The 22,151-nt window shown below is 36.0% G+C and overlaps 5 protein-coding genes across 5 annotated transcripts; 4 read left to right on the forward strand and 1 right to left on the reverse strand.

The window, feature by feature from the left end:
* Positions 1-120: 120 nt before the first annotated feature.
* LOC103440944 (uncharacterized) lies at positions 121-1,750 on the forward strand. Its single transcript, XM_070826205.1, has 3 exons — positions 121-324; positions 985-1,275; positions 1,484-1,750. The coding sequence occupies exons 1-3, from the start codon at positions 121-123 to the stop codon at positions 1,748-1,750; spliced, it is 762 nt and encodes a 253-aa protein (XP_070682306.1).
* Positions 1,751-1,818: 68 nt separating this feature from the next.
* Positions 1,819-3,011, forward strand: LOC139187587 (uncharacterized). The gene is made up of 3 exons (XM_070826206.1): positions 1,819-1,982; positions 2,067-2,070; positions 2,832-3,011. The coding sequence occupies exons 1-3, from the start codon at positions 1,819-1,821 to the stop codon at positions 3,009-3,011; spliced, it is 348 nt and encodes a 115-aa protein (XP_070682307.1).
* A 4,092-nt stretch (positions 3,012-7,103) lies between these two features.
* Positions 7,104-11,422, forward strand: LOC103440894 (mechanosensitive ion channel protein 10-like). Its single transcript, XM_017333967.3, has 6 exons — positions 7,104-7,371; positions 8,075-9,532; positions 9,623-9,743; positions 10,127-10,420; positions 10,494-10,696; positions 10,948-11,422. The coding sequence occupies exons 2-6, from the start codon at positions 8,082-8,084 to the stop codon at positions 11,210-11,212; spliced, it is 2,334 nt and encodes a 777-aa protein (XP_017189456.3). The 5' UTR covers positions 7,104-7,371; positions 8,075-8,081; the 3' UTR covers positions 11,213-11,422.
* Positions 10,948-12,224, forward strand: LOC103440895 (uncharacterized). Its single transcript, XM_070827258.1, has 2 exons — positions 10,948-11,262; positions 11,441-12,224. Exon 2 carries the CDS (start codon positions 11,740-11,742, stop codon positions 12,091-12,093), a length of 354 nt encoding a protein of 117 aa, XP_070683359.1. The 5' UTR covers positions 10,948-11,262; positions 11,441-11,739; the 3' UTR covers positions 12,094-12,224.
* Positions 12,225-12,866: 642 nt separating this feature from the next.
* LOC103440896 (thermospermine synthase ACAULIS5-like) lies at positions 12,867-16,655 on the reverse strand. The gene is made up of 10 exons (XM_008379594.4): positions 16,345-16,655; positions 16,094-16,160; positions 15,858-15,952; positions 14,870-14,972; positions 14,616-14,704; positions 14,370-14,526; positions 14,202-14,277; positions 13,927-13,985; positions 13,704-13,840; positions 12,867-13,528 (listed from the first exon to the last, which is right to left on the reverse strand). The coding sequence occupies exons 1-10, from the start codon at positions 16,530-16,532 to the stop codon at positions 13,447-13,449; spliced, it is 1,053 nt and encodes a 350-aa protein (XP_008377816.1). The 5' UTR covers positions 16,533-16,655; the 3' UTR covers positions 12,867-13,446.
* Between the last annotated feature and the right edge of the window lie 5,496 nt (positions 16,656-22,151).

Below are 22,151 nucleotides of genomic sequence, written 5' to 3' on the forward strand. Positions count from 1 at the left end.
GATTACGACACCTTATAATCACCATTAAACCGTTATTAAGCTTCCCCTCTTTGCATCTTCTTACTAATTAATCATAATTAGCATATAGAAGAATAGAACAGCATGAACTATCGCAAGAAAATGGGCTCCATATTTGGGTCTCTCCAGTCGGGAAAAACCAATTCCAGTAGTGCAAATCAAATAGTAGCTACTAACACCACCACCGCCACCGCCCCTGCCACATCAACTGGATGTTGCCTAGGGATTAATGGCTGCTCAAGTTCGGAGTCAGTTAACGTTGTTCCTATGAGCCAGCATCCAACGATCTATAAATTGGAGCAGCAGGTACTATATTGTTTGGACCACAGCCTAGCTTTGAATTTTGTCAAATTTATAAATGTGGTCCAACTAGCTGGGTGGGATTTGACTATCGCACTAGCTAGATGCATGCTCATATTGGCTGGGATTTGACTATTGAGATATACATGAATTGATAATAATATATGGTAATGTAACTGTTATACTGATTTTTTTTTATAATTAGGATCAAACATGCGTATCTCTACATTCGAAAAAAAGAAAAGGAAAGAACCCTATCTCTACAACTTTTCCAGTGCTGACTTTTAAATGATTGGAATGTTGGATTAATCATTACAAATTCAAAGTTCGTAGTGCGATGAATCATGAATGGTAGATGGGCATTTTAGTGTTAAGAAGTTGGTATTAGGGTTTTAATAGGAACCCAAACGTGGAATCCACATTTCGGCCTGTAAATTAGGTGGCCTTTGTAACAATTTAAATGTGAAGAAAATAATTCGATTTTAATTCTTTATTTTTGTCGATTTTTTACAAGTTGTTATTACAATAACGATTCTTTGCGGATCTTAACTGACATGCAATCATAATACGTGTATTTTTGCCACGCAACTAGGAAACTGAAAATATCAAACGCCTTTTTTTTGTTGAATTGAAGAGTGTTATATTTTGGGTTTTTGGGTGGCAAAGCTGGAACAGAAAGTCCTAAAAGAGAAACAGCTTCGCATAATGTACAAGAAGAGGTTGGAAAGAACACAAGATTATCTGAGGTACTGCCTACAAGTAGCCCAAGATAATGGATTCTTGAACCTCATTCACAACTACAAAGATACTGGCCCACAACCATGCCCTCCCTCGTCCAATGTTGTCACTCCAAATGCCGGCCCACAGTTTTCAACAACTCAACAACACCATTCTTCTGATCTAGCTGCTGTTATTGATCAAGCCCAGCTAAATGGATGGTACATCCATCCAGAAGAGGTAGGTCTGTGACCCAAATTTTATATTGTACATTACGTTTCGTAGGGTTTAACATGTTATTTCTTCTGATTGTCAACAAAAATTGTTAATCAAGTAAAAATTAGTATCTGAATGTGTGATTCTGGTTAGGGTCTTGATCAATGTAACCTGCCAAATTGTCTGAAACCCTAGTAACGCATCTACTCATGTATGGTGAAAATTCGATCAGATTGAGTTTGAAGAAAAAATAGGGCAGGGGAGTACGGCTCACATATACAAAGGAACATGGCATGGACTTGAAGTGGCAGTGAAATGCTTGTACCCTGATTTCTTTGAAACCAACGACAACGGTATCGCATTTTTCGCTCAAGAGCTGGAGACCTTAGGTAGGCAGAGACATCAATACATACTTCAGCTAATGGGTGCATGCCTCGATCCTCCTAACTACGCTTGGGTGGTGACGGAGTTCATGAACACTTCACGGCCCTGGAAATAGGCGAAAAGAGAAAATGATACCACTTCATCCATTCAAAGAGAGGGTCGCTAGGGCATTGTTCTCAAGCCATGCAGTATTTGCATGGACAAAAGCCTAAGGTGATTCATAGTGACCTCAAACCTAGCAACATATTTTTAGATGATGCTATGCATGTACGAGTTGCGGACTTCGGTTATGCTTGGTTCTTGAGTGATGAAGAGAAGGCACTCACCGGCGAAACGGGTGAGGATTTGTGTGTTAATTAATTGTTGTATTCATACATGTGTTAATTAAGTGACTTTATGTCTTAATCTTTTGGTTTTGAAATTATTTGCAGGAACGTATGCGTACATGATACCATAAGTGATCCAATGCGAGCCATATAATGAAAATTGTGATGTATACAGTTTTGGAATTTTACTGAATGAACTTATGACTGGAAATTATCCTTACATTGAGACAGATTATAGTCCCACTAAGTTAAGAAACTACTCACCGTGTCTCAAGTAAAAAAAAAAACACACATGATGTAAAGTTGTACGGAGGGATTTTTCGGTGCAACACAACCGTGCAGCACCACTCGCATGATAGAAAAGTAGGTGTTCTAGCCTTCTATGGTTTAGGGTTTAAAATGTCTGACACAAGATTTCCTTTTAGTATCACTTGATTTTCAAAGATAAAAAGACACTATTGTAGATTTGGTTTTGAGCTATAAGAATGCTACAATTAATCAAATGTCGTACCCAGTGCACAAGGCTCCCGCTTTACGCAGGGTCTGGGAGAGGTGAATGTCGGCTAACCTTACCCCCATTTATGGAGAGGCTGCTCCCAAGTCTCGAACCCGAGACCTACCGCTTATGGGCGAAGGCACTTGCCATCGCACCAAGTGCGACCTCTTGCTACAATTAATCAAATGACTGTTATTAATCGTCGATGCATTACGTGAAACTTACAATTCATTAACGATGAAATATCTATTATCTATGACTAACCCAGATAAAATCTTTGAGCCAACATGGCATGAACAATAAGTAAATGCAAAATAATAATCGAATTAATTATGTGGGAAATAATACTAATTGACTGGTGATTATTACTGTAGATTGCGATGGAAGTTGTGGAGGACAACCTTAGGCCAAAACTGGCTGATGATCATGATGGGCAACTTGGGGAGCTAATTGACCTAATTTGCCTTTCATGGGATGCAGATGCTTCAGTGAGACCATCCATTTCCACCATTACAAGCAGTCTAAAGGCTCTTCAAAACAAAATATTTGATTAATGTTAATGCTAATCTAATCAGTTTGGACGTTCTTTTAAGCAATTAGAATATTATATATCTATAGATTTTCGAGCTCCAACTTTATAGCGCTATATCTTTTGCTACTTCGATCTTGCATACATTTGAAAAGAAAAGATATTATAAAGGCCAGCAAAGCTAGGGTAAACAATTATAAGTTAGTTTAGATTAAAAAAATTATGAAGTATTTAAGATGATTAAGTGAGGTTAGCTTTTCAACAATAGTTGATGTAGAGTGCAAAACACATCTGTCCTAAGAGGGGACAATTACTTTAGAAAGACCCCGTCGTCAAGTAGATGAGTATACAACGATTAGTTTATGAAGAAACAACTCACAGAAAATGTAATCAAGTTCATTTCCACTGTCTTAACTTTGGAATCATCCCTTAAAAAATAAAGTTGATGCAGACCAAAGCGACTTTTTAACTGCAAATCCTCCCACACAACTCACGAGTCATTGTTAATCACACAAAAGGAAAAGAAAAAATGAAAAAAAAAAAAAAAACTTCTGCAACTTGCAAGTCGTTTCACTCTAACATTTTATCTAGTCGTTTCCATGATTGATCAAGCCAAGCTTTATATATCCCACCTTTTATATTATTGATCGACCTGCAATTATAGAAGTTCCGAGATTTCAAAATCATGCATATATATAGCTAGCAGATATTTTTTGGTCATCTCACTTTTGGTGCCTGGATGCTAATATGATAGTAATATATTATGAGATTGACTATAATATTTAGAGAAATTTTATTTGAACTCATATAAATTCTTTCTACATTCAACTTAAATTTTAAATGTGAAATGTCTTTATTAACCTATTATATAATTAACAACAAGTACAAGATGAAATTAACAATAAAAATTAGATTTATCAATAAACCCACATCCAATAATCGAATCCTAATCATCATGTAATTTTTCTTTTACGTTCTATTCTGACAAAACTCAATAAATTGGCTAATACCTCTTTAATTTAATTAACACTTTGTTCCCTGGATGAGTTTTTAGATTAGACCCGTCAGTTATGATTTTAAACCAAGTACATTATAGTCACATGCTTTTAATTATCTAACGAGGTTGAATTTCGTGTAGACAATTCCTTGATTAGTTAGAAATCACATGATATCGTAGGTTTTTTTTGGTTGAACTTAATATGGTGTTCATAACCAAGAAAATGTGGTTTTTCACTTTACATTTGTGTACTTGTTCATCATTTTTTAATACTTCTTTCTTTGACATCACAATAGTTCTCGTTTCTTCGTCTTTCTAATCTTTCAAGTTTCTCTTGAAAATTACAACTTACATATAATTCATATAAAATCTATGCAGATTGATAAAACGAAAAGATATTAGAAAGTTTTTTAAGTTCATTAGTGTTGTTTCTGCGGCTCACCAAGAACGTTATAACAGTTTGATAAAACTCAAATTCAATGAGGCCTTTTAGTACAAACACAGTGAACTCCAACTCAAATATAGGCACATGCTAGCGAGTGTGTTGGAGAAGCCAAAATACATGCCCGAGGGTAGTCTAGAGGGGACGACTTGTTTGACATGGTCGTGCAAAGCAACTTAAGATTTAACGAGAGCAACGCTGTAGTGGGTGATGGAGACTCCATCAAAAGCAACTAGTTTTTTTTTTTTTAAAAAAAAAAATTTTAACAAACAATATTATCTACACTAAGGGGAGAGGGTGAGCTTAGCCTCACAATGAGCTAGCAATAATGTGGTTCAAATTCGTCCGTGGCAAGAATCGAACCTAAAACCTCTCCCTTACAAGTGAAGAGGAATACCACTAGACCGTAGTACTAAGTGGTCAAATGAAAGAATGCTTTGATTTTGGTTTTTTATTTTTCAAATGGGTATAAAAATGAATTTACATATTGAATTGGGTTTGTGAGGGTAGTTGAGGTAGTAAATTTGAGTTTAAAGAGATATTGATAGTTTAATTGAAAACAATATGGGTGTAAACAGTAAGTTGAGTGTAGAAATATGTTAGATGGATTCAAATAAAATTTCCCTAATATTTATATGCATTTAATGCAATACGGTTATAAATATTCAAGTGAATAAATGTATTTAATATAATTATTATTTGACTGTTGAGATGATGATTATGTTAATACATGTAAGTATTGTATCTTAATCCAATATATTAATTTGTGGTTTTAAGGATTGTTTTGGCATTTTAGCCAAAATTGTCTCTGAGAATGACATAACTCTTCATTTTGGTTCATGAGATTTGAAACTGATGGAAATGATCCCTGAGTTTGTCCATCATCAATTATTTTGATCATTTTTTGAAATGATGACTTTTATTAACCTTTTTTGTTTTTTAAGAAATGAAAACAGCACGATACATGGTTCAAAGTTTCTCTGACCTCCGAAAAAGTAAACTTCCGTTGCAAAAATCACTAGCGGATCTCTTTCTTAAGAAAAAATAGAGAGCATATGTTAAATTTTTTTTGTCAGGCATATCTTCATTCAGACAAAGAAAAAAGGAGAATATTCTGTTTATTGCTGGACCAAAGGTGGTGATAATGGCAGACATACGATCCACCAGGTATTGTACTGAAAAAAGAGGGGATCCTCCGACTATTCTTTTTGTAAGGATCTTGGAGATTTATAAATTATATTAGTTAATCATACATTATATGGTCAATTTTCATCAGATACTATTTCTATTTAATTTTAAATAAAAAAATTTACAATGATTTCTGATCTTACGATGTTCGATAAACGGATGTGATTTGAGAATCTCCGGAATTCTCACAAAGAGAATCTGGTAAGGATCCCCACTCACCGAGAAATTAATACTATGAAGGAGGAGAGATCATATCCGAATCTCTTCCACCAAGGCTACCGAATCAAATGATCCGAGCTTTTGAAATTTTATCAAATGGTAAAAAGTTATTATAGCTTTTATAGGATCCAAATATATGTGCCGTTGGATGAAATTTTAAAAGTCCGGATCACTTGATCCGATGGTCTTAGTGGAAGAAATCCGGATGATCTCTTCTTTTAAGATCTTTCCAGATATTTGGGCCCAGTTTGTTATTTCGGTGGGCCTCCCAGTTCACACCATCGTCTCTGTCAGTTCATTCATCTATCTGCATTAAACAGAGATTTACTTAATTGATTCACGTAGATAAACCATGAATGTTTAATTAATTAAAATATTAAATTAAACAATGAAGATAATTAGCACAAAAAAACAAGAACAAATAAATAATGGAAAGATACCTTCACCAACTCACTCTGACGATCACTGTTGTTAATTGTATTAGGAGGAAGTACTTGTTTCTTTGTGGTTGGTCAGAAGTGAACACCCTGCACCTGCAGTCTGCAGCTGTAAAGCCGTATCATAAGATTTTTTAATCAAATCGAATTTAAGATTGACATAATTTTTTATTTTGATGCGTAAGATTTAAAACAGATAAAAGTGATTTGTAAGATTATCCCAACTAATTGACGATAGATAATTTTAGGAACTACTTATATTGATTTTAAATCTCAAAAACTAAAGTTAGTAATTATAACTTGAATAATGTTATTCGTTCACTTCAATTAAAATTGTTCTTAATTTTAATACAAGCAATATTACGAGACGAGAATATAAACATAAAAATCTAAACATAAAATTAAATGACATTAATTACTTGAATAATGTTAGAGAGATTAAATTTTAAATTAAATTTACAAACTAAATGACGTGTCACTAATAAAAAAAGCACGTTAATCGGCATTGAATTAATAATTCAATCATCTATAACCGCATCACTTAATTTTGTGAATTTGATTTAAAAATTAAAAAAATTAATGAAAATGACTTGAAAACTTTGAGTTTTAACGATAACGACAAAATAAAGCGTAAAGTGAATAGCATCATAACTTTTTAAGGTAAAAATATGATTTTTAGTTAAAATAAAAAATACCAAAAATTTTTCGATAAAATTCTCAAAAAAATTTTGATCTCGCAAATTTAGTTTAAAAAATTTTAGTTTTCCTAATCACTTAACCTACAAATTAAATTTCCAACATGTTTATTTATATCCACGTGGTTAAGAATATTATAGGCGTTCTTAGGAATCTGCATTTCCTAAAAATTTGAACCCTCTCTGTCCCTCTCTGACTTCTCTGCAGCCAACGCTTCCCCCTCTACTCATTCACTATCACACTTTTATAGATTTTTTTTTTATGCTTTGGGGTCTGAAAGTTAATTTTCCAACCCAGTTGAGCACTTGCTTTGCACTGCTGAATCGAAGAATCAGCATCCAGCAAATGATCTTCCATCGTTCCTTGGTGGGGTGCTCTGCTGTCCTCTGCTCTGTTAATAGCTCTGGTGAGAGTGATTTTTTGCATATTTAGATGGATAAGCATTCTATTTCTAAATGTTTTAGACATTTATTAGTGTTTGATTCGATCTTCTGGCGCCAAGTAACATATTTTCCAGTTACTTTAACAGAAGCAGATTACCATTCTTATAAAGTTTCAAACTTTAATTAAAACAATGAAGATTGGATATATCTGCCAAAAGGGTTTGAAAAGTTCAAATTTTAAATGTGGTTTTGTTTCTGGTGTCTCTTGATTTTTTTATTTGGGGGTTTGGTGAAAGCTTTTTGTGATGCTTAATGCTGTAGGGTTTAATCAGAACTAGTTACTTTAACAGAAGCAGATTACCATTCTTGTAAAGTTTCAAACTTTAATTAAAACAATGAAGATTGGATATATCTGCCAAAGGGGTTTGAAAAGTTCAAATTTTAAGTGTGGTTTTGTTTCTGGTGTCTCTTGATTTTTTTATTTGGGGGTTTGGTGAGAGCTTTTTGGGATGCTTAATGTGTAGGGTTTGATCAGAACTAGTCAATTATTGTGTTTTTAGAAAAGTAAAGATTTGATTAATCCTGAAAGAAAAGGGGGAACTTGGGATGTATCTACCAAAAGGGTTTGAAAAGTTCACAATTTTTAATGCCATTCTGATTTTGGTGTTTTGTGGTTTATTTTAGTTGGGTTTTAATGCAAGATTTTTGGGGTGTTTGATGGGGTAGGGTTTCAATGAAGGCCATAGAGAGAGAAAAGCTTTTGAAAGCTGGGGAAGTAAGCATGTCAGAGAAGCTTTCTTCCCATGGAGGTGAAGTTGTACTGGAAGTTCGAAGCGAGGAGAGCAATGCAGCAAAAGGCTCTCCCTCAGAAGGCTCAGAATATTCAGCTCCCAGGCAAAGCAAAATTGGCTCACCTGCCAAAGCATCCGCTGAGTCCAGCAGTGGGTTCTCTAAGTCAGTCCCAGTGAGTTACGCTTCGCCTGAATTTTCGAGAGCCAGTCCCGGTAAGCCTCCCAAGATTCCCAACCGCAATGAGAGTCTTGCTAGGAGAAAGTCACTAAATAGGTCAATGTACTCGAAACCAAAGTCAAGATTTGGTGAACCATCAGTAGGCATTGATCACAATATGTTTGAAGAAGATCAAGTTGGTGCAAATTCCCCTTATAGGGTTTCATTCAATAGGGCTTCCCCAATTGATAAATCAGGTATTAGGAGTGTTTCAATCGCAGGGAGTGGGAGGATACCGCCTTCTCCAGGCAGGATTAAAGAGCAGGAGGATGAAGAGATTTACAAGAAGGTTAAATTGAGTAGAGATAATAATAGGAAATTGAAAATGAAAACTGTGGTCTTGCTTGAGTGGGTTGCTTTTCTGGTACTTCTGGCTTGTTTAGTTTCTAGCTTGACTGTCGAGAAATTGGAGAATTATATGCTTTGGGGCTTGGAAATATGGAAATGGTGTGTGCTTGTGATGGTGATTTTCTGTGGAATGTTGGTTACGAATTGGTTTATGCATTTCATAGTGTTTGTGATCGAGAGGAATTTTTTGCTGAGGAAGAAGGTTTTGTATTTTGTTCATGGCATGAAAAAGAGCGTTCAGGTTTCGATTTGGTTGGCTCTGGTTCTTCTCACATGGCTACTGGTGTTCAATCGTGGGGTTGAGCGATCAGAGACTTCCACCAAGATTTTGAATTATGTCACATGGACTCTTGTTTCCATTCTTGTTGGGGCTATTTTGTGGTTGTTAAAAACTTTGTTCCTTAAGATTTTAGCATCTACCTTCCATGTCAACACCTTTTTCGATAGAATCCAAGAATCGATATTCCATCAGTATGTTCTTCAGACACTTTCAGGGCCGGCACTTATAGAGGAGGCTGAGAGGGTTGGGATATGTCCGAGCACTGGGCATCTGAGTTTCAGGACAACAAAGAAGGCTAAAGCTGGGAAGGAGAAAGGGGTGATTGATATGGCAAAGCTTCAGAAGATTAAGCAAGAGAAGGTTTCAGCTTGGACCATGAAGATATTGGTGGATGCAGTTTCGAGTTCAGGGCTGTCCACCATCTCCCATACATTGGATGAGATGGAAGGGGAAGGAGCTGAACAGATGGATACAGAGATTACTAATGAGATGCAAGCAACTGCCGCTGCCTATCACATTTTTTTGAACGTCGCACCACAGGGTTCCACGTGAGAAAACCAACCTTACTGTTTAGTTGTGATTTGTGATAGTCTGGTGCCTTTTCCATGTGTTTTCTTACATATCTTACATCTGAGTAGGTACATTGAGGAGGAGGACCTCATGAGGTTCATGATTAAGGAAGAGGTGGATTATGTGTTTCCGCTGTTTGATGGAGCAGAGACCAGACGTATTGACAGAAAATCTCTAACAGATTGGGTGGTAAGACCTTTTATTTTCATGTGTCTGGACTTCCGCATTTAATTGTACTTATTGATTCTGTAGTCATGGAGTTTTATGTCTTGATTATACATTTACATGCCTTATTATGAAATCATGCACATCTTACAATCTAAAACATATAGCGGGGGATGGAGAAAGGGAATGTGGTAACTTGAGTCTGTTTCTGTTTTCATTGTTTTCCTTCATCATTACTCATCAGCGTCTGCACTTGGAGTCAATTTTGTTTAATGTTGAACCGCAAGGATAGATGAGAAAACAGCATCATTCCTTAATCATGTATGTAATTGAGCTGTTGGTGGTCTGCCTTACAAAATTCGTTCAGATAAAGAGGTGAAACATTTTTTGCCTTTCGGGTTTTGCAGGTAAAGGTCTACAATGGTCGCAAAGCATTGGCTCATTCTTTAAACGACACCAAAACAGCTGTAAGGCAGTTGAACAAACTTGTGACTGGCATCCTGGTTGTTATTACCATTGTAGTGTGGCTTCTATTGATGGAAATTGCGACCACAAAAGTACTTGTCCTCCTCTCGTCACAGCTCGTAGTTGCAGCTTTTATGTTTGGAAACACTTGCAAGAATATATTTGAAGCTATAATTTTTGTGTTTGTAATGCATCCATTTGATGTTGGTGACCGCTGTGTTGTTGATGGTGTTCCGGTAAGTTTCACAACTCTTGTTTCATTACATTCGTTTTCCTTGATCAAATTTCTAATACCTGGAAACCTGACAGTTGATGGTTGAGGAGATGAACATCTTAAATACAGTCTTCTTGAAACTCAATATGGAGAAGGTATACTATCCGAATTCAGTTTTGTCCACGAAACCCATCAGCAATTACTTCAGAAGTCCAGACATGGGTGACGTTGTCGAATTCCAAATTGCTTTTTCGACAACAGTGGAGAGGATAGGCCTGCTGAAAGAGAAAATAAAGAAGTGAGTTGATCAAATCTTTTACTTGTTTATGTACGGGCTAGCACGGGTCAAGAAACATATATATATGTGTTAAAATTCCTGTCAAATAAACTGATATGTTACGCTACGAGATTAATCACAATTGTTATATCGTACAAACCGCGCATTCACACACGATTTCACTTGAGTAAACAGTTTTAATTAACAGTCTAGCATCAATTTGTACTGCTCCTTTACGCTTACTCTTCTGCGATTTCATTTTGCTTGTTCAGGCATTTGGAGAGGAACTCGCAGCATTGGCATCCTAACCACAAAGTGGTAGTGATTGAAATCGAAAATCTCAACAAGTTAAAGATGGGCCTGTATGTCACTCACACGATGAACTTTCAAGACTTCGGAGAAAAGAATACGCGGAGAACTGAACTAGTCATCGAACTGAAGAAAATGTTGGAAGAGCTCCAAATCAAGTACAATCTGCCGCCCCAAGAAGTTCAACTTACTCAAACTAAATCAGATGCAGCTGTTGCCAACAAATGAGTTATCGCGGATTAAAAGGAAGAACTTTGATGATTTTGTTCTCTTTTCCGGTAGGATTTTTTACGAAGTACAATTAGTTTCAGTAGCTAATTAAGATTTCTGCACTTTTTCTTTTTTTCTTTTTTTTTGTGGTAACTGGTGACTAGAATTCTTCATTTGAACAAGGCACTAAATTTATCTGGATTAATAACCAAAATATTTCTTCTGGTATGTCTTCAAATTCCATAGCATACGTGATGTGCTGAGTGCCATGTATGCTTTCTCAAATGCAATCCTGAATTCAAGTTTGGAAAGGAATCAGTTTCTAGCAGATCAAATCTAGGGGATAACCTTATCCTCCATTCCCAGGCAGAGAATATGCCACATAGGATATCTCAAAAGAGACACATCAGCTTTTCAAATCTCTAATTTCCACCCACCATTTCATTTGCCTCCATTTTCTCATCCAATATCTAAAGCTACCTATCCCAACTCTTCAGAAATAACACCACCTACAGTTTGTACCAAGCAAAATTTAGACCCAAGAAATGGCTTCTGCTTCAATGGCCATGCCACTAATGTCTGCCACCCAAAACACAGAAGCACTTTTCAGATCAATCCCATTGAAGCCATCAAAGAAAGCTGGTTTTGTGAACCCAAAGCCCAAGGGCATGTTCAAGGTGGAGGCCTCTTTGAAAGAAAAGGCGGCGACAGGCCTAGCAGCGGCGGCATTGACAGCCTCCATGGTGATTCCTGAGGTGGCTGAGGCTGCGGGGTCTTCCGGGCTTACGCCTTCTTTGAACAACTTCTTGCTCAGCATTGCTGCTGGTGGAGTTGTGCTTGTAGCGATCATTGGTGCTGTTGTTGGGGTTTCCAACTTTGACCCAGTTAAGAGAGCCTAAGAAATTGAAGACCGAAACTTTTTCATGAATTAAATTTTTATGTCTATTTCCTGTTATTCATAAACTGTTCTTGGTTAATTCTGCGTACTGTGCAACTCTGGATGATTATATGAAATGTGTTTTTCTTTCAAGTGAATTGGTTTTTTATTGTTCATAACAATATTTTAAAAGGGTCACCTCAGGGCGCGCCTATTCGTTCTTTGAGGCTGGGCGTGAGGGTTGCCGCCTCTGTTTTGAGGGAGTGGGCGGAAGGCGTCGCCGGAGCTGCCTAGGCACGCCTCATGTTTTTTTTTAATTTTTTATTACTCCCAAACCCAAATTTTGGGTAGGGTTTTAACTACCTCATACATCTTCTTTACACTATCGTCTCTCTGCCTTTTTTTGTTATTTTTATTTTTTTATATAATGGATGTGTGTGCTGTCTGCGTGTATTGTTACATGTGTGCTCATTGTACTTTTCATCCTCTATTTTATTTATATATATATATATATATAATATAATATTTGTATATATATATGTGTATATATTTATAATGTATGTGTGTGCTCAGGGTGATTATTAATTAATAATCTTTTTTTAATATAATATATGTATCGCCCACACCTCACGCTTTTAATACATTGGTTCATAACAATTATCATGGGAAATACGCAAAAATAGAACGGGATGAACACAAAACAAACCGCAAAAATAGAACGGCTTATTGTTTGTTTAGTATCATTCCGTTTGTGTTTTCAATTCATATCTCCCTAGCTTCAAACACCAATAAATCTTAGGATGGAAAGGAGGAATGCCTCATTTTTCTTCATTCATTGAAAGATAAAAAAGATAATTGAAGCAATAGTCCCTCAACTTTGACTTAATTGGAGCTTTGGTCGTAAACTAAAAATTTGTGAGTATTGGATCCCTGAACTTGTAATAATGTGGAGCAATGGTCATTTTGGCTAACTCCATTAGAACTTTCATCCATCTTTGCCCCTTTAAACCTTTTATTTTGGATGAAAGTTCTAACAAAGTTAGCAAAAATGACTATTGCTCCATACTATGACAAATTCAAAGACCAATTAATATAGATTTTTAGTTCAGGAACTAAAGCTCCAATTAAGCCAAAATTCAAGGACCATGGCTCCATTTTTCTCAAGATAAAAACAAGCTTAAGGAAAGTCTCACTTTTGAACCCTATGAACCCAATGAAGCTAACATAATAATCTAGTGTAAAACCAATTGCTGCAAACAATTGTTGCCTTTTTCTTTTTTTTTTCCCTGAAGAAATCACTAACTGTAAAAACTCCCATTCTTCTTCACTTCTTTTTTGGCTGTACAGCAATTCCCCCAACCAGTTTCTTGAGACTTCAGTAAATTCGGTAAGCCACCCCATGCCCATGGACAAACCTTGCATCTTCCTCAGTGTAGACATGAGTTTCATTCAGCAACCTAAAAAATATGAAATGTTACACAGAAATTAATTGGATTCGAGCATTTTCGCACACCTTAGTGGAAAAAAAATAAAAGAGCCAAGACTGCATGATGACTATTTTGAAGTACTGTTTACAGTTCCCGTAATATTTAGATGGCCCATTGTAGGATGATAAAACGGAAGTGATCTTACGATAAAGAAACAGTTTTGTTCATGGTTGCAGAGGACATGAACTGAGCACCATTCAAGTAGTTTAGCTCCCCATCAATTCTTTCCTCTATCCTCCTGTCCATTTTCTCAGCATTGATAAAAAAAGGCTCGTCCGAGGCCTAATTAGAACATGGAATAAATTAATTAACTGATACTAATGCAATCCTATCGAATTAATTAAGCTAAGAGTGTATACTTAACATACCATAACCCATCCCCATGTATCTGCAAAAGATGGTATGTGAGCTGCATATGGCACCACATCTGCACAAACATGTAAAATGAAGTCGCAAACAAGAAATGAATTAGACTAAACAACATGATGACGAAATCAATATCAATATCAGCGACTGTAATGTCAAAGAAGTATCGATAATATCAACAGTATCGACTAGCGTTTCAACGACGTATTTGCAATTTAAAAAGTGCGGTTAACTGCACCAGAGAAAAACCCTACATATACACATGTAGGAGACTTACACTTGAAGACCTGTTTAATTGTGTTATATATAGAGGTGAAGACCTCTTTGTGGGTGAAAATGCCTGCTGGACCAGCCTGCAAGTAAATTTTAAATACTATGTTTATTTACTGCAAAATGGTAAAAATTAAATGGGGCATATACATTGCATATAGTTAACATTATTTACCTGGGTCACAAAAATGCCACCATGATTAAGCTTAGGTTTAAGAATTTTGTCATAGAAGGATTTTGTGTAGAGTTGATAGCAAGGTCCTCCTTCAACCGGGTCTGCTAAATCTCCGACTATGATATCAAATTTTTCACAACTCTTCTCCAATTCCGCCCTTTAATAACAACGTTACGTATAAGAGGTTAGGATGATTGTTTCGGATTGTTAATAACAATTTGCAGGAGGAGCTAATAGTACACTTACTTGGCATCATTTATAATAAGGTTAAGCTTATGATGAGAAAATGCCTCCTGATTCACTGTCAAATGCCTGCGGCAGAAATCAACCACCTCCTGCAATAGGTGCCACAAATTATTTTATTTATTCTATGTCTTTCATTTGGTGCAAAACCAAGTGACGTTTTAAAATTCATACAGTCGACCTCACTTAATAGGATAAGGCTTAGTTGTTATTGCTAAAATCATCCCACAATCTTTACCTATATTATGATTAGTTACCTGATCGATGTCACACATGGTAACTTTGTCCAGTAATTTGTGCTTGAGTGCTTCCCTTGCAGCTGACCCTTCCCCACCTCCCATTATGAATATACGTTCAGGCCTGCACTTCTTAAAACTAATTAATTAGTTGAAGGTGGACGCAACTAATTATAAAAAATAAATTAAAAACAAAATCATTCCAACAAATAAATTAAAAACTAAAATAAAAATGCTTAATTGTATCAATGGTCTCTCAACATCAACTCTAGCTTATTTTAGTTCCTAAACTCTCATATTAGTTTCTTTAGTCCTCAAAATGTGTTATACCATTGACCCTTTTCACTGGCGTCATCTATTTTTCTGTTAAATTCAGCGATATATTAGGAATTTCATCCCACATCACTAGTGAAAAATAAATTTAAAAATGAGAAAAACCCTAAAAAATCATTTTTTTTTTTTGTGTGTAAGAAAATTGAATACATAGGAATTATTTTTAGTAGTACAATATGTGATTTCTTAGTTGTTTAAGTCCAACAAAAGTTCAATTTCCTACAAACTTTGAAATTGCATTGCCTAATATTTACAAGTTGCTAAAGTCCAACCATTGTCATTATGTGTTTTTATAGTTCAAATTTCATTTTTTTTCTAAGTTTTAGATATTAATTTATGAATTTTCATTTGTTGTTTAGCTTATTCTATTGTTTTTTTGAAGTTTGAAGTTGGAGGTCCAATATACCCTAGATTTAACAGAAAAAAAAACAACGTTAGTGAATAGGACCAACGGTGCAAAAACATTTTAAGTTCGAGAATAAAAAATACGAATATAAGAGTTTAGAGTAAAGTCAAACTAAGGACAAAATTCAAGAACCATTGCTACAATTAAGCGGAAAAAAAATCTAAAGATTCTAAAAACATGCTAAAGTACTAACCACCAATAAGAGCACCTATATAATTATATGGTGATCAACAAGTAATTAAATGAATGTTAATTTAGAGGAGGACTGACTTTGGGTGACATAAGAGTGCAGGATGTATCAAGCATTCATGATATATAAATTCATCCACTTCTGCACTTTGCATCTTCCCATCAATTATCAGTACCTGTATAAACGTTATACACAAACAAATTACACAATATCAGCATCAACGTCCCGTTACTACTATTAAACAGAAAAGAACATTTAAAAGGGAGACTCGAACTTAAAACCTCTTCCGTAGCTTAAAAAGAGAAAAATCACAAACCTTCCCGAAACGCTTTGTGTCCAATAAAGCTATCTCCTGGTACTCGCTAGTTCCTTTATGCAGCACACTGTAGAGACAAGACCAACACACAAACATAAACTTAAGTGAAAGAAACCCTGAAGAAAGAAGAAAAATACAGTATGATCTGGAGACGCATATTACTAACAAGAAGTGATGAACAAGAAGTAGGCTATATCCAGAGTTCAAAACCCTCTGCAATTAAAAAAAAGAATATGTGAAAATTTACAAACCCGTTGACATTGAGAGCAAATGACCATTTCAGATCGTCATCAATGGTTTCTTCATACCAGGAACTATCTATATCTCTCTCTATGTGGTTGCTACCGTTTAGTAGTACCACTGCTTTAGGATCAAACTTCTCACTGAATTTTGAGAACCCATTTCCGTTTGCATGATAAAACTCAACAGCCTCACCCATTTTTTTTTTTGGAAAATTAGAGAAAAAACCAAGACAGGAACTTTAGGGTTTGGATTAGGACTTAGAGGAAATGAGAGGGTTTGCAGTGTAGGTTGGCAGAAAGGAGAGGGGGTTAGCTTCTTTATATAGTGGCACAGGAAAATCGATAAACTATAAAGGCACCCAAATAAATAAATGAAAGATCAAATCTATGCACTGGTAATTGCTAAGCCAGAAGATTAATCTGTATATTATTAGGAGCACGGGTAATGATTTTGTCACTAGCTTGCAATATCACGAACTTTCTGTTGCACTTCCCACAAACAAAATTAGTATGTAAGCCAAGTTGAATATTAGAGTGTGCAACGAACAAGACTAACAAATAATAAGAATATTATTAAACAAACTGAGAATGCCGAAACGGCTACAAAACCCTAAGAGACTACATTGTGGCTAACTTGTTCTCTAATGAATAACAAAGCATCCTATTTATAATAAACTAACCATAATCTCTAACAAAACCTAATTCTAACGGGCTAAGCCTAGAAAACCAAACATTCAAATAAACCAAAATACTAATATTTTCCAACACCCCCGTCAAACTCACCGCCATGAGTTTGCCAACAAGCAGATGTGGATACAAGCCTCCAAATTCCAATGCCAATGCCAATGCCGATGCCGATGCCGAAGCCAATACCAATGCCAATGTCGATGCCGATGCCAATACCAATGCCGATGCCAACTTCTGAACAAACAAACAAAAAATCCAACCAAATTTTTTTTTTCCCTTTGCCCGCATGGGCCAAACAAGCAACCAATTTTTTCTTGTTTCTTCCTTTTTTTTTTTTTTACTCCCCTTTTTTTCCTTCTTTTTTTCATTCATTCTACTTTTTCCTCTTTTTTCCTTTGCAACAATACAGACTTGTGGATACTCCTGTAGGCTGCAACGTTTAAATGTACAGAAGTAGAGCCACGGCACAAAAAACAAACAAACAATTTTTTTTCTTCTTGCAAACAATCAATACCAACTAACAATCTGAACACGAACGACAAAGGAAACAAACAAATAGATACCAACCCAAAGCAAATTAAATCCCGAAGGATCAAACCTGCTCTGATACCAAGTTGAATATCAGAGTGCGCAACGAACAAGACTAACAAATAATAATAATATTATTAAACAAACTGAGAATGACGAAACGGTTACAAAACCCTAAGAGACTACATTGTGGCTAACTTGTTCTCTAATGAATAACAAAACACCCTATTTATAATAAACGAACCCTAATCGCTAAGCCCAGAAAACCAAACATTCAAATAAACCAAAATACTAATATTTTCCAACAAGCCATGCCTTCATAATAAAAATCTAAGGACGTGCCGTGTGAAATATGAGTTTGGAATTTGTTCTTAACCACTGAGCTACCCCGTGGTAGCTAAATGGGATTAGGAGTTGGACTGAGCAAGTTTTAGGAAGAATATAGTGACAAATTGCAAACGGTTCGCCAAGTAATTTGCAGTCATTATGAAATGTGTTGGATACCAAAGTTAGTGTCCCTCCCATGAAACGAAACGCACGCGTAGGAGCACAGTTGGCATGGCCAAGTGTGCAAAAGTTACACCTGGCGTGATCTTACAGGACAAAAGCACATACGTGGGACCCACTTGGGATTGTGGCCTCCTTTGCAAAACTTTGTATTACATATGCGTTTCTTTCCGCACCTAAAATGTGTTGTGAGAATGCATGCGATGGGTGGGTGAGTTATCCATTTGCTTGTTTGTTTCTGGTTACTTGCCCACAAACATGATTTTGGCCTGCGTAGTGGGGTGTAAGCATGTCCCACTAAGCAAAAGCTTGGGATGGATTTATGGAGTATATGGGCCCCACATCCATGTTCGGGATGAGTAATTTTTCGTTGTATTCAGAATACCATTATGTGATGACATTATTCTACTTAAAGTATAATAATATACTATAGAAGTACTAGATATCAACTGAACCTTGTCGTCCACTCATCAATATTATAACTCTAAATAACATGATAAGATTCTGAATGCACTAAATTTATCGCTTGAAAATAGCCTATGGGCCACACATTTGCTATTGTGGGAGAGAGGGTAAATAGATTGGAGGAGGGGAGGCGTCCTCAATTGAGCGTGGGGTGAATCCACTAAGCTATTTTTGTGGAACACCCACTCCTTGACACTAGGTTTTCATTAGCTTCCTCATCATCTCATCCATCCCATGTTCCGTTATCTTCTTTACTTTGTTTATTATTGTATGCATTATTTGATGTCTTTCATGCCAAGTCTCAAATGACCATATCACCCATTTGCCCTCGTACTATGCCAAAAGGCTAAAAACCTTGGTAATTGCATGCACGAGTTACCATTTGGAATTGAGATAACCAGTAGGGTAACTTAAAACAATAACATTGCAAATGGGAACTACATTAGGAATTACCCTTAATCTCTTATTGTTAGAGACACTCAAGTTCTTATTGTTTTAAGTTATCCTATTAGGTTCCTGACCACCGCTCAACTAGCGCCTAACGCACTTTAGAACATTTTTTAAAGTTGAAACCTCTTTAAGGGGGGACAAGGGTAGAAAAAAATATTGCATCAAACCCACCACCATAAGGCGTTGTGGTCTTTGTTAAGTGTAAGGGCAGCTCACAATCATATATATTTAGGGTTAGGGTTAAGTCAATGGCTTCAACTTTCACAGTCTAATAGGCACTTTACTGGTTCCCACGCCAAGTCAAACCTTTTTCTGTAGTTCAATATATGTTCCATGGAAAAGGGTCAATTTAGAGGATCCTAATAGATATTGATAAATATATAAATATACGGGAACGGATATGTGACATCATTTTTTTATAATTTTTTATACGTTTTTATGAAACTCACTTTATAATTTCAACGATCTGAACCTTAGAAGTTTATTATTGAGTCAAACAAATGGGAATATGGTTGTTAAAATGCAAAAAACTTCTCCATCACTCGTTACATCAATTACACATAAACACTTACGTACTTTTCAAAATAAAAGATATGGAATTATGCAATCTCTTTGCAGTGGGAATATTCTTAGTCTACAATTGAAGAAACCTCGGAAGATAATGAACAATGACACACCATTTGTATTAATCTACAAATCCACCAAAAGAAAACATTAAAATATACACACAATAAAAGAAACTTCTGTTGAAATAAAGTTGACCCAATAATTAATATCATGACTCGTCAGCATTTACATTTGAGTGATGAGGCGTGCTTTGTGCTCCCCACTATTACCAGAATATCAATCTCTCTCTCTGCATAGTGCATAATAAGGAGATGAGATCCTAGCCAAATCTCTATGCTCAGATTCGATGAATCCGAAAATTCGGATTGTTCAAGTGAGAGAGATCCGAGCCGTTTAAGGCTTGGTTTTGTGTGAAGTGGGTCAATGTGAGAATTAATAAGAACAACATGATTTTAATTGAGTGATCCGAATTTCTTGATTCGTCAGCTCTTAACATAGAGATCCAAGAGGATCTCAATTCCATAATAAGGTTCTTTCCCCCCAATTGGAATTTCCACAAAACAAAATGGGATTGAGGACAAAACCCACTGTCAATTTTCAATCTTTTCTCACTTTTGGGTAACGTGGGTTTTGTGCTTTGCTTTGTTCCTCCAAAAACCTAAAACCCTTTTGGCTCACGATTTTGCTGTCGTAAAAAGTGTGATGCTCTTGAGTAACGTGCCGTCAAATTGTCTTGCACACGTGTTGTTAGGGTTTCTTAGTGCTGGAACTGGAAGCTGACCTACAAATGATGTCAATCTGATAAGATTATATTTCTTTCAAGTGGATAGCAAAAATTCTGTTACGCTTTGGTGTATCCTCTGCATTGAGATTTTTAGACGTTAGATTTGGTCATCTAACGGTCAAAAGTAAAAACCCTAGTAGGTATACGACACTGCGAAACATACTACAAAATCTCAGTGGATCGATGAGGAACAATCGTACGTACATCATACAATTACAATACACATGTTTTGTGAGTTGAGAGAGTATAATTGCTAAAGAGAACACAAGAGTTAGTGCTGAAGAGGGACCAAAACTCAAATTGGCTTCCGTGATATGGACGGAAGCCTGCATCGTATTTCGGTGCTAGAAAAATATGGTAAAAGTGAACGATCAAATGCATGCATAAAAAGAAAAATGGTGGCCTCCCTCATGCCTGCCTGCCTGCCTGCCTGGTCAACTAATTATCTTAGCCTTTTTTCTTAAGAAAAACTAATGAAAAGGGCTTGAAAACTTTGAGTTTTAATGATAAGGACAAAATAAAGGGTAAAGTGAATAGTACCAGGATTGACTTTTTAGTGTAAAAATGTGGTTTTTCGTTAAAGTGAACAGTACCGGGTGCTTTTCGTTAAAGTTCTCTTTTTCTTATTGTTTAATCCCGAAAATTAAATAATAGACTTGTAATTAAGCTAGTCTAATTTGGAATCGGATCCTCTCTGGATCCTCTTTGTAGGAATCCGGGGATCAATCAATCGTACATGTTCGTCGAACATCGTGCGGTTAGAATTTATTTTAAATTTTATATTTAAAATTGAATATAAATAGTACCTAACAAAAACTGACCGTACGATGTACGATGAACAGATACAATTGATTGATCCCCTAGATCCCCACAAAGAGAATCCGAAGAAGATCCTTGTCGGTCTAATTTATCAGCCGTATGAAAACAACACGTGCATGATTGTATTTAACTGGTAAGACCTAAACCCATTATCCATCAGTAAACAAAGAAATAGCCGATCTCACTGAAGAAAAATTCGTTTACCCTAAACAAATAATCCATGGGGACATCAAAAAGAAAATAAATCCTATGAGAAATGACGTGGCACAAAGCTAAGGATTATAAGTTTTTGTGAGAAATCCCAAAGGTTGTATTTGATTAATTGATGAAAGATGATTACAATGAAGCAGCCATTGGCTTAAATAAATGGATTACAACTCCCTAGGACAACTCAAAAGATTTAGGTAATTAAAACGGAAGCAAACGACGTTAATAAGATACAAACGAAAAGTCCGATTTTTATTACAGAACTTAAAATGCAGTTTTGGAAGCTTTAACAGTCTTGGATGGCCAAAATCCATCATATGTCACAAAAAAAGGTGTGAGTTTGAACTGTGATGTCTTTCCCTTTCCGAAAAAGTATCATGAGCCAAAATCATAGCTCGGACGCTAAGTTTGCAAATTCCCACTGCGTCCCCTTGTCTTCTGTCTATCCATTTTCTCTTCAAGCCATTGGACCATTTGTTCTACATCAAGTACTTCCCAATTTGATCCTCTTGTTGAAATTTAAACATAGCCAGGCTTTGTAAGAGTGAGTTAGTTACATCAATTGCCAACAATAGGATGCTCGAGAAGAGGCAATGGTGAAGGGTACCTATTTGTCACATCTTCTGGAAAGATGTGAGCCTAAACATTCAACAACAATAACAAAAAGTATATCAATCAAACAATATAATGGTACATAAAATTCCCGAGAAAATTTATCATATCAGTGTGATCGTGCAAATGCACGTATTTGAGGGGCATAGTTTTCAAAGATATGGAAGACATGTGGAACTCATGTCCTTGT

This window comes from Malus domestica, chromosome 08 (assembly GCF_042453785.1).
Source record: "Malus domestica chromosome 08, GDT2T_hap1".
NCBI lineage: Eukaryota > Viridiplantae > Streptophyta > Magnoliopsida > Rosales > Rosaceae > Malus > Malus domestica.